The 12,368-nt window shown below is 46.3% G+C and overlaps 1 protein-coding gene and 1 long non-coding RNA gene across 2 annotated transcripts in view; both read left to right on the top strand.

The window, feature by feature from the left end:
- On the top strand, positions 1,771-4,701 carry GSTM3 (glutathione S-transferase Mu 3-like). The gene is given in 8 exon segments (NM_001244939.1): positions 1,771-1,849; positions 2,229-2,304; positions 2,637-2,701; positions 3,342-3,423; positions 3,510-3,610; positions 3,916-4,011; positions 4,101-4,211; positions 4,506-4,701. Coding segments are annotated over 8 exon segments (678 nt in total). The 5' UTR covers positions 1,771-1,801; the 3' UTR covers positions 4,605-4,701.
- The window catches only part of LOC102165301, a 41,302-nt gene continuing 39,966 nt past the window's right edge, over positions 11,033-12,368 (top strand). Inside the window, exon 1 of the long non-coding RNA XR_002343523.1 lies at positions 11,033-12,294. This is a non-coding gene — a long non-coding RNA (uncharacterized LOC102165301). The remainder of the gene's footprint in view (positions 12,295-12,368) is intronic.

Raw genomic sequence — 12,368 nt, forward strand, 5'->3', positions numbered from 1 at the left:
GGGAACTCCAGAGCTCCTTAAGGATTCTTAAGATGTTCCCTTAAGTTTCTCTTAGTTGAACTTGACTATGACCGTAACACTGCCTGGGCCCTAGAATATCCAAATTTTCCAACTGCCTACATCATTCCCTCAAGTACCTGGCCTCAGAAAATCATCTTTCTAGCTAAAACACTAAATAGGACAACAATTATTTTCCCTCACCAAACAGAACAAAGGTGAGACCCTTAATGTCTGACTGTCAAGGGCAAAAGCTAACCAGAAAGGGAGTTCCCATTGTGGCTCAGCGGTAACTAACGTGAATAATATTCATGAGGATGTAGGTTCAATCCCTGGCCTTGCTCGATCCCTGGGTTAAAGATCCAGGATTGCCATGAGCTACAATGAAGATTGAAGCTTGGATCCCTAGCTGCCACAGCTGTGGTGTAGGCTGGTGGCTACAGCTCCAATTTGACCCCTAGCATGGGAACTTCCATATGCCATGGGTGTGGCCCTTAAAAAAAAAAAAAAAAAAAAAAAAGGTAACCAGAAAAGTTCATTTGGGGGGATGGGGAAAAAAGATATTGATATATTGCCTTCTGAGGCTTCATGGAGATGAAGGAGTCCTGGAAACAGGGAAACCCTTCAGGACCAGGAAAAAGTGATTTAGCCGGGTGCCCTCCAGATTTCCCAGCAAAGACTGAGATGAGGCGAGGCCATCTGGATATCCAAATGCTGAGGAACCAGCACAAGCTGTGCTATTAGATAGACCTAGATTCGAATCCCAGCCCACCCATGGGAACTTGAGCTTAGAAAGGCAGCTCAACCAACCTCTCCAGGCCTCTATAATAATCTTCTACAAAATGGGCATAAATCCTACTTGGCAAAGTTGGTGTGAAGCTTAAATTGAACAAATTAAGCTAACCTACACAAAGTACCTAAACTATTGCCTAGGATACCATAGACGTTCAATAAGTATTAGTTGTGTACCCCAAGTTAATTTGTGACTGGTCTGTTATCTTGGGAGGAGGAACCCAGACATCCCCCCAGCTGGTACATGCCATCTGCATGCTCCTGGAGTGCATTGATAGATCTGTCCCTATGCATTTGCACTTTTATTCTTTCTTCTTTTAGTGAAATGTCCTTTTAAAAAGTCCCAACTTTGCCTCAGCCAAACTAAGGGGAAAATGTCATTTCTTGCACGCAGGCAAGGGGGCTGGGGCTCTGTCTCCTTAGCAGCTGTGCTGTGGAAGCCACGCCAGAAATCCACTGAGTAGCCTCAGGCTCCTCCCCAGCCACCCTCAACAAGGGCAGATTCCCTGGCGGGCAGCAGCCGTAGCCTCCTGGTACTTGCCCATCTCCCCCAGATCCCTCCACCCCCGCCCGATAAATATTAATGGCGTGAATTCCATTCTCCCACGGTAATCAGGGCCCTCACCACGTGCGCTATCAGCGCTCACCTCACTCTAACCGGCACTATTAAACACAGCACGGCTTCACTAGAGGAAAGTGCAGAGCCCCAAATCCAAGTCTTCCAGCTATGCCTTCCCTTTCTGGATTTTGCCCATGGAGCAGGGGCGGGAGGACGGGCGGTGTGGGTAGTTTCCCGCCCCAAGCCGCTCCAACTCGCCCCAACCCGCCCCAACTGCAAGGTCTGCAGAAGTCTAGCCTGCGCGTGGCCCTGCGAACAGGCGGAGGGAGGGGACGAGGGAGGTGGGGGCGGAGTCAGGGAGCCCACGTTGGCCACGCCCACTTACGTAGGTTATAAAGGCCCGCTCTTCCGCTCACCACCTCCAGTCCTCGAAGGCACGCAAGTGAAGTCACCATGCTGTCGACCAAGTCTATGGTTCTGGGTTACTGGGATATTCGTGGGGTGAGTGCCGTCTCTACCACTGGGCCACTTGGTCTGGGAGACGGACGCGGAGGTGCTCATCATCAGCGGTCTCCGAGAGAAGGGGCTACTCGGGACCCAAACGCCGCGACGTGCAACGTTGCGCGGCCGACCCCAGCCGAGCTCCTGGGCCGCGGAAACCGACTCCTGCCTCATCTCTGGGATCCCCGGCCCGGGGGAGAGAGGCTGAGGGCAGCAAGCCGCCTGGGTCGGTCTCAGGGGCCGCTTAACGACCGCCTCGGCGGGATGCAGGCCTTCAGCAGCCCTGGGCCCAGGGGAATGGGGACGTTGGCGGGCGGGGGGTGTGCGGAGGCGGGTGGGAACAGCGCAGGCGCTGAAGCGGGGGCCTCTTCCCCCCCAGCTGGCGCATGCCATCCGCATGCTCCTGGAGTTCACTGATACATCCTATGAAGAGAAACGGTACATCTGCGGGGAAGGTAATGCCCCTCTGGGTGCCCAAGCGACGCCGCGCTGAGCCGGGCAGGTCCTCCAAGTGTCCCTATTTTCTTGTGCCCTGAGGGGTGGCGTCCCGCCAAGGTCCGGTAGGACTAAGGACCCAGTCATTTGGGAGCTGTCTGCTGCGTCCTATGTGGGGAGAAAGATGGGGGTTCTTGCTGTGCCTTAGGCCAGCCCTATTTTAGCACTGAAAGGTTAAGCTTTGGGGCCTGGGTTTGGGAGGTTATTGGAGTTAGGATGTGTCTTTAAATCTTTATTCCACTCAGGTGGGCTTTTAAGGAGCTTGGATCTCACCTCATTCCCTCTCTTACAGCTCCTGACTATGATAGAAGCCAGTGGCTGGATGTGAAATACAAACTAGACCTGGACTTTCCTAACGTAGGTGGCTTTAGGGGCAGAAGGGAAGGCCTTTGACTCTTGCTCTTTTCCTCTCTACTCTTGGGGGGAGGGTCTAGAATAAGGGCTCTTAACTTGAGAATAGATAGAATGCAGGGGAGCTTGGAGGGAAAAAATGACATTTCCACTGACAAAAAGTTATCAATTGCTTGTTATGAATATAGCCAATAAGTGGACCTTGGGTATTAGCCATGCCCGTGATTTTGCCCCTAGCAGAAATCAGATATTTTCAAATTATATTACATGTGTTGCAGATAATTGTAAATAAATATTATTTCCATTTATCATACTTTGAAACTGTGATGGGTGTTACATCTTCTTGTCATTTCTCTTACAATTTTGTTCTTTGAGTGTTGTATAAATTGTGCAATCTGCTTTATGCCCTTCAAAGCCTTATTCTAAGAAAGGGTCCATGACATGCATACGCCCCCCCGAATTAAGCACCCTTGTCTGGAATCAGGTGAGGACCCATTGGCTACCTTCTACTTATTTTTTTCTTTCCTAACACATCTCCTCTCTACTGTTCCCCTTCCTTCAAGTCTCATCTTCTCCAGGAGAGAGAGAGAGACAGGGAGGCAAGAGCAAGTCAGGTCGTTCATTTGGCCTGTCCGTTTCTTTCCAGCTGCCCTATCTCATGGACGGGAAGAACAAGCTCACCCAGAGCAATGCCATCTTGCGCTACATCGCCCGCAAGCACAACATGTGTGAGTGGGGTAGGGCTGATGAGATGAGGGCTGCTCACCTGGGAGAGGATGAGGCCGCAGGTGATTTCTCGTCATTTGGCCTGCAGGTGGGGAGACTGAAGAAGAAAAGATTCGAGTGGACATCATGGAGAACCAAATAATGGATTTTCGCATGCAGCTGATAAGACTCTGCTACAGTCCTGATCACGTGAGTGTCCTCCTCCGGTGAAAGACATGAAGAAAAAGGAACATTTAGGAACCCAAGCTGCTCTGTTCCACAGCTGCTTCCTTCCCACCAAGTTTGTCAGAATGGGAAACAGAACTCTTATTTGGGGCCGGGGGGAGGGGTTGTTTGTCATATAACTGAGGTTAGCCCCTCTTCCTTTCCATCCCGCCACCCCTGCCTTCGGGCAGTGAGAGGAAAACACTGTAGAAGGGGCCACAAAGTGTGTGTCACTGGCCTGTGGATGATGACAGCTGTTCTACCTTCCCTCTTACCTGCCTCTCTCCCAGGAAAAGCTGAAGCCTCAGTACTTGGAACAGCTACCTGGACAACTGAAACAGTTCTCCTTGTTCCTGGGGAAATACTCATGGTTTGCAGGGGAAAAGGTAGGAAGAAAGAAAAGGAAGGCGATCTCTCTCTGTCTCTGCAGGTGTTCATGAGCTCCTCATGCCTGACTCTCTCTCTGTCCCTGCAGCTCACGTTTGTGGATTTCCTTACCTACGACGTCTTAGATCAGAACCGTATCTTTGAGCCCAGGTGCCTGGATGAATTTCCAAATCTGAAGGCTTTCATGTGCCGTTTTGAGGTGATGCTCCCTGCACCTTTCTCTCACCAAAACACGGGCTCCCCTGCGCCCCCAGGGCCCCCCTTGTGGTAGATTGCCCAACACCAATTGAGTTCGCCCAACACCAACTTTTGCCTAAAGGATCAGTGATTGGGCACCTGTAAACCTTTAAGCCTTGGAAAGGCCCAGGCTTCCATACCTTGAAGGCACTGTCTACAAGAAGTGGCAGGGGTAGGGGGTGCATGTTGCTATTTTGGAATGGCTCTGTTCCACTGAGTTAGAGTCTTTCTAAGGTTTGGTGTGCCTTCCCTTCAGGCTTTGGAGAAAATAGCTGCCTACATGCAGTCTGACCGCTTCCTCAAGATGCCCATCAACAACAAGATGGCCCAGTGGGGCAACAAGAGACTATACTGAGCACCAGGCGGACTTGCACTGCTTGTTTTGTTCCACCCTGTCCCTTGGGGACCTGTACTCTCTCTTCTCTGCTCCTTTCAATAAATAGCACTTAGGCTCCTGGTGTCCAGCTGGATTTGTCTTGGGAGTAAAGGCCGAAGGAGGTAAAGGACATGTGAATTCCATCACTGCCACACTGATATCCCCACCCCACACCTGGTTCATGGGCTGGAGGTTCTTGCCCAGCCCTTGAGAGTGAGTACTAGAAAGAAAGGTGAGCTTGCACATCTGTAGAGAAGAGGTGTGTGGAATGAGACCGGCTACCAAGCTAAACTTCATGGTACTGTGGGCTCAGCAGAACTGGAGTTCAGAAACAGACCCTTATATATGTGATGAAGATATTTCAAATTGGTGAACTAACCAGTATACAGGATTTGGACAGTTACTTAGCAATTAAAAATAACAGACCCAGACCTCATACCAAATTGATTTATCTCATTCTAAAATTAACATACTAAAAATTAACATGAGTTTAAGGCCTAAAGTTAAACACAAAGCCATAGAAGTATTAACGAAAAATGTATGAATATTTATGTTCATAGGGTAGGAAAAGTTTCTCTAAGCCATTTTAAAAAGCCATAAACGGGAGTTCCCATGGTGGTACAGTGGGTTAAGAATCTGACCGCAGAGGCTCAGGTTACTGAGGAGGTACAGGTTTGAATCCATGGCCAGGCGTAGTGGGTTAAGGATCCAGTGTTGCCACAGCTGTGCCTGGGAACTTCCATATGCCTCGGATGTGGCCATAAAATTTTTTTTCAGAAGGAAAGATTGACATGTTGAACATTATTTCAAAGTCTAAAGATTTTTTTATGACAAGGAACAACTAAGCAAAATTAAATGGCAAGTGAGATAAAGGACCAATATAGAGACTATATAAAGAGCTCTCATCATTAAGGTAACTCAGGCTTTTTTTGTTTGTTTTTAATTGAATATAACTCTCTGTGCTATACAGTAGGTCCTTATTTATGTATAGTAGTTTGTATCTGCTAGTCCAAATTCCTAATTTAACCATAAGTTTGTTTTCTATGTGTGTGTGTCTATTTTGTAAGTTCATTTGTATCTTTTTTTTTTTAGATTCCATGTGTAAGTGATATGATATTTGTCTTTCTCTGATTTCACTTGGCATGATAATCTCTAAGTTCATTCATGTTGCTGCAAATGGCATTATTTCATTCTTTTTTATGGCTGAATAATATTCCACTGTATTTATGTACCACATCTTCTTTATCCATTCATCTGTTGATGGACATTTAGGTTGCTTCGATGTCTTGGCTGTTGTAAATAGTGCTGTTGTGAACATTGTGGTGCATGTATCTTTGAATTAGAGTTTTCATCTTTTCCAGATGTATGCCCAGGAATGGGATTGCAGGATCATATGGTAACTCTAGTCTTTTAAGGAATCTTCAGACTGTTCTGCATAGTGGTTGTACCAATTTATATTCCCACCAACAGTGTAGGAGGGTTCCCTTTTCTTCACACTCTCTCCAGCAGTTATTATTTGTAGACTTTTTGATGGTGGCAATTCTAACTTGGAAGCAACTCCGTTTTTTAAAAATGGTCAAAAATCTGTGAATAAATGATTTATGTAAATAGAAGTATTGATGGCCAAAAAAGAAGAAAAAGTTAAAAAGATGTTTATAATCCAAGAATTACAAATTATACCAACAAGAGACCATTTTTCCATCTATCAGATGAACACATTTAAAATCTATAACGTGTTGGCAAAGCTTGGAAAAATAAGGATTTCTTTCTGGTGAACTTGTAAATTGGTATAGCTACTTTGGAGGACAGTTTGTCAATATCTTCTAAAATTCAGATCATATCCTGTGACCCAACAATGATGACCTTGCTTCCTCAAACCTAGTGAGTGAAACCTAGTCTCCTGGAAGTAAGGACACTACAGTCCTATGTCATGTAATCAAGGAAGCGACATGCCATCACCTTTGCTGTGTTTTATTAGAAGAAATTATAGGTCTCGCCCACACTCAAAGGGAGAGGATTCCCAAGAGCGTGAGTACCAGAAGGTGGGATTACCGGGCCATTTAGAGTCTGTTCACCACAGGGAAGAGGCATGGAAATGGGAAATTGGCCCTGCAGTCCCTTGAGAAGAGAATCCTGGGGAAAACTGATGACAGAGCGTCATGGCAATTGCAAAGGAGAGATTTAAAAAGCATGGGTCTTTTTTTCCACTTGAATTCCAGATAAACTGTAGAAAAATCACATGTTCCAACTTTTTCTAGTTACTATGTTAGGGAAAATCCACTTAACAGTTACCCAAAATCAAGAAAGCTGGAAAGGGAGTTCCTGTTGTGGCTCAGCAGAAATGAATCTAGCATCCACGAGGACTCAGGTTCCATCCCTGGCCTCACTCAGTTGGTTAGGGATCCGGTGTTGCCATGAGCTGTGGTGTAGGTCACAGACAGGGCTCAGATCTGGTGTTGGCTGTGCCTGTGGTGTAGGCTAGTGGCCACAGCTCTGATCTGACCCCTAGCCTGGGAACTTCTATATGCCGAGGATACGGCCCTAAAAAGAAAAAAGACAAAAAAAAAAAAAAAAAAAAAAAAGACAAAAAAAGCAGGGAAGGCATCTCTGAGGAGCAGATTCATTCCATACCAAGACTTGGCTTCCCCAGGTCCCAACCACACCTGATGCTAGTTCTGTGATGGGCAAGAAGAGAATGATGTCACAATGGCTGCCTAAAAGCAAAGAAGGGGTGTAGATGCCCTGACATCCCAGAGGCACTCAGGCCACACATATGTTGCGAGGCTGGTATACCAGTGATGGGTCTGTGCAAGCAGCATCAATAAGAACTTTTCAAAACAAAACTCGTGATAGGTGCATTAAATTTGGTGGAGCAGCTCCCCAAAAAGAAGGAAACTCGTTTCATTGTTGAAGATTGAGCAACTGGATTAGGGCCTTTCCAGTTCAGAAGGAAATAGCTTATGCAATTCAAGCAAAAGTTGTAGAGTTATTTTATTGGTGGGGTGGGCAGATGAGGGACTCCGATGTGTGTGGACATAGATCTTTAAGGGCTTATGGAAACACCTGGACTTGGTACAGAAATTACACGTTCCTTATCCTTCTGCGGTGAGCCACCTGGATACAACAAATTTAGGGGGTCTAGATGGATGGTAGGGAAAAGAGAAGGAAAAGACATTTAACTAATGATTTTCCTAATATACAAGTTTGTTTGTATCCTTCCCCTGCTTGAATAGGACTAAGTGGCTTCTTAGGCCTTGAGAAAAAGACAGTCTCCTCGAGGGTACTAAATCCTTCATAGCCTGACCTCTGCTTCCCTTGCAGCTACATCTCTCGGCAGGTGCCCTAGAGCACTGGGTCCGGCCTTCCTGAATTCCCTAGACTCTAGAGTCAGGCTGCCTGGGTTCAGATCCTGGCTCGGCCACAGTAATCTCTGGCCTCCTGTGCCTCTGTGCCTTCTCTGACAAATGAACCCCCCCCCCAGGACTTTGTAAGGAATAAGCTGGTATTTCTACAGCACTTTGTAAGGAATAAGCTGGTATTTCTACAGCACTTTAGATCTATGTCCATTGTTAGAGAAATTTATAAATTAGCCCAGTGCACCATGTTCTGTTTGATCTTCCTGCTTTTGGACTTGCTGTCCTCTGCCTGGAATGCTTTTGCTCTGGCCAGCTAAGCCCACCTGATGCCTCTTCATCCTCTAAGGTAAGCTGAGAAGCCCCTGCCCGGGGGAGTCACAGTTCAGAACCCCGTGGGAAGCATAAGTGATGGCCACCAGAGATTTCTCTTTGCTCTCCTCTGGGAGAAGCTTCGCTACCCTTTCGAACTTACGTGTAATGTTCTGACTTGCTTTGGCGAAGTTACACACGTCATTTGTGGACATTACACGGTTTGCCAAGCAGGAGTGTTAAGAGCCAGTGCGGGAGTGGCCATATCTGTTTGGACCACTGTCATGATTGGGAGGGGGAGCCCAGCAGAAAAACCGTGAGAACCAGGGCCTGTTGCCCACAGCTGACATGGAGCATGAGCAGGAAATTAATGTGCATTAAGCCTCTGAGGTTTAGTTTCTCCTGACAAACATTCCTCTATCTCCCCCAGCTAATTTAATGCATTGGTTTTATTTTTATTTATTTTGGTTTTGGGGGCGCCGTACCTGTGGCACATGGAAGTTCCCAGGCTAGGGGTCAAATGGGAGCTACAGCTGCCAGCCTACGCCACAGGCACAGCAATGCTGGATCCTTAACCCACTGATCAAGGCCAGGGATCAAACCCACATCCTCAAGGATCCTGGTCAGGTTTGTTAACCGCTGAGCCACAAAGGGAACTCCTTCAAATGCCAATTTTAAATCTGTTCCTATGGGATTTGGCGTTTGTCTCTGTCAGTACGCACTGAACTCTAATTGCTGGTTTAAGGATCTGTCTCTGCCAGTAAACCATACATTGCCGAGGGCAGGAACTGTGTCCTAAGCAATGTTTTTGTATCTGGAGCTTGTGTAGAGCCCAACACAAAGTAGGCACCCTATAATGCGTATTCCTTCCTTCTGATGAGAACTGGCGGGAGAAAAGAAGAATTTACTTCAGAAAAGTGCTTAGTGACCTCAAGGAATTTTAAAAATTCCTCTCTGTTCTGACTGGGAGCAGAACACAATAGGTAATGGCCTCTTCTTAAAGCAGATGGCAGAAGTGCTTGGAGTTAGCACAGAAGTTCAGGTTCAAAGAGATCCCAGGATAGCAAAGAACTCTGAGGCTGGAGGAGGGTGAAGAGATTTCATGGTCCAGTTTGCTTCCTGCTTAAGCCAGATCGGAATGAAACATTGCCAAAACCCAGTGAGCATGAGCTCTTAGTGTTCTTTGGGGATTTTTAATAGAGATAATTATAGGTGCCTCGCCCATGAGATTTAATCCAGAAGAAAAGATTCAATAGATGTGTGTATGTTGGAATTTCAAATGAATAGCTGTTGCTCTGTGGAGGACTTGTGGACATGGAGACAGAGGACCCATCTGAGGTTATTGTCATTAAAAGAGGGCGTTTACAATGGTGGGGGATGGGTGCAAATAGAACAAACAGGGTAATGTTTATGCCCATGAGAAGTTGGAAGGACAATGAGAATAGGTCTGTACGTCATCTTTCTTCTGGGGTGTATAATGTTTCTAACAGTACTAACAGATTTTTTTTTTTTTTTTGGAACTGTAACTGAAACCATATCTGCTTCCTTCCAAAATTACGTTTTGAGTGGGAAAAGTAGGATGCAGGAAACACAGCTTGGCTCTTGGGCCTTTTGGACAGAACTGTGGTTTAACAGGGGATTGTGGTGCTGCCCCACCAAGGGGAGTCTGCTGGGGAAAAGCCAGATCTGACTACGTGGGGCTGTGACAGTGGGTGTGTTCAGGAGGAACATGGGATCCACCAGGACTGGACCCTCCTCTGCTTCCAAGCCGTGAGTTACCATGTAGGGCAGGCTGATTTCTGTGTGTCAGTCATCAGTCAAGTGGTAGAACAATAAAGCGGGATGACAGTGAACCTGAAAGGGGGGGGGGTCATCAGAAGGATGGAGGCAAGAGCTGATCCAGGCAGTAACTTTAATTTGCAAACATCTGTATTTAGTATAAAAGCTTGGTCATGCAGTATCTCTTTGGAATCCTCTCCCCAAGGAAGAGTGTCCTATAAGCATTGACGATAAATGCAGAACAGCTTATCTGCACGTCGGAGTGCAAGCTGTTTTCTGTGACATTCCAGAGCTCACCTTCCTGTCCCTTTTTTCACCTCCCTTTCTAATACTCTTTCATGTAGGGTGAATTGGGAGTCACCGACATTTGCTCTAGTCTGTCCTTTTCAAAAATATCAATCTGAATGTTACCCACAGATGCCGAACTTGGAATTGGATGCAGTAGTTAATGGCACTTTGGGTTATTCCTCTGTGGGGAGAACAGAGAAAAAGGATGGGGGCGTTTTTGCCCAGGGATGGTTGCATTCTGTTAGGCAGGAGCATCTTATGGTGGTGGCTGTAGTGATGACTATTTGAAATGCACATGTGGACAAGAATACATCTCTGTTAGACCTCTATCCTCTGCATCTTTTAAACATCCTTCCTATAGGTCAGGAATTTCTCAAACCTCCCAAGGTAGAAGCCTGCCAGTTGACTCTCAATACCCATCACCCCATCTTCTGTTGTCACAGATTCTCCACTTCTGTTGGACATGTTACATCCCAGGCAAAGGATGTCATTTCCAAAATGATTAACTTCTGGAGTTCCTGTTATGGCTGATCGATAACAAATTCGAAGAGTATCCATGAGGAGGCAGGTTCGATCCCTGGCCTGGCTCAGTGGGTTAAGGATCCGGTGTTGCGGTGAGCTGTGGTGTAGGTCGTAGACACAGCTCAGATCCTGCGTTGCTGTGGCTTTGGTGTAGGCTGGCAGCTATAGGTCCGATTCGACCCCTAGCCTGGGAACTTCTATATGTTGCCCTAAAAAGACAAAGTGCTAGTCAATGAGATATAAACTGAAGTGTATATTACTTCCAGGAAGTCTCAATAAGAGGGAACTTCTGTGCTAACTCCATTCCACTTTTGTCCTCCTGCTGTCTGGAACACAGATGTGACAGGGCTTTAAGCAGCCATTTTGTGGCTACGAGGTGATGTAAAAAATGGAAAACACCTGCCAAGGATGATGAAGCATAAAGTTTTTAAAGTCAGGTCATTAAGGTTACTATGAAGGTAACATTCCCAGTGCTTAACTATCTATCTGCACATCTTTTTTTTTTCAAATGAGGAATAAACATATGTCCTATTTAAGCCACTGTTATTATTTAGTTATAAATACAGCAGAACTTAATCCTAATTAATTCACTTGTTCTTCCAGGCCTGTGACCCAGGCTCTGATAACTGCACTCAGCGGTGCGGAATCTCAGTTCTAAGAAGCAGGCCCTGAGAATTTGTTATCTGGCGAGGGGAATGGTAGAGGGATCAGGACTTTGGAGGCAGCAGTAATGAGACATTCACATCTTTGCCACATGTCGCTGGTTGGAGCTCCACTGTCTGTGTCCAGCAGTGGCTGTGGGGTTGTCTTTAGGACAGTCCCATATGTGGTGAGGCACACTTCCTGGCTACCCAGCTGCCAAGGCCACCTTTCTGGCCCTCCCAGGGATTCAGTGAGCTACCCAATACCTCTAGAAATTTTTTTTCCTGTTTTAGTAGCAACAAGGTCTATGTGAAGATAAAGGCCTTATCTTTAATACTTTAGTCTCTGTCCTCCTTGCCTGAAAATACTGGCTTAAACCCAAGGTTTCTCCTTGTCTTCGATTTATCCTCACTTTCCTGGGTGTGGGAGAGACTGCAGACAGCCACCAATTCTATTCTTCTGTTGAAATATGTATCCACCCTTGGGACTAGGTAAAGCCACACAACTGATCACAAATGGGATGTGATTAATTGTGATGTTTGCAATTTCTGCCTCACTTGTATGATGGAAAGTTGCTTCCTTGGTTTACTCTATTTTCTTTCCCATACTCATAATATAGCTTCAACCAAGGAAATGAGGAAGCAACCTTGTGAATGGCAGAGCCACAGGATGGAAGGAGCCTGCGTTCCTGAATGACTTCATGGAGTGCAGCAGCCTCAATAGTCTGGATTATTCCCCATGGAACATGAAAGAAGAATAAACTTCCATTTTCTGTAAGCTGCTGTCTTGGGCTCACTATCAGCTTTATTTTTCTCTGCTGATACACTAAAAATGGCATAGAACTTGT

The sequence above is a fragment of the Sus scrofa genome, chromosome 4, assembly GCF_000003025.6.
Source record: "Sus scrofa isolate TJ Tabasco breed Duroc chromosome 4, Sscrofa11.1, whole genome shotgun sequence".
In the NCBI taxonomy this organism is placed as follows: domain Eukaryota; kingdom Metazoa; phylum Chordata; class Mammalia; order Artiodactyla; family Suidae; genus Sus; species Sus scrofa.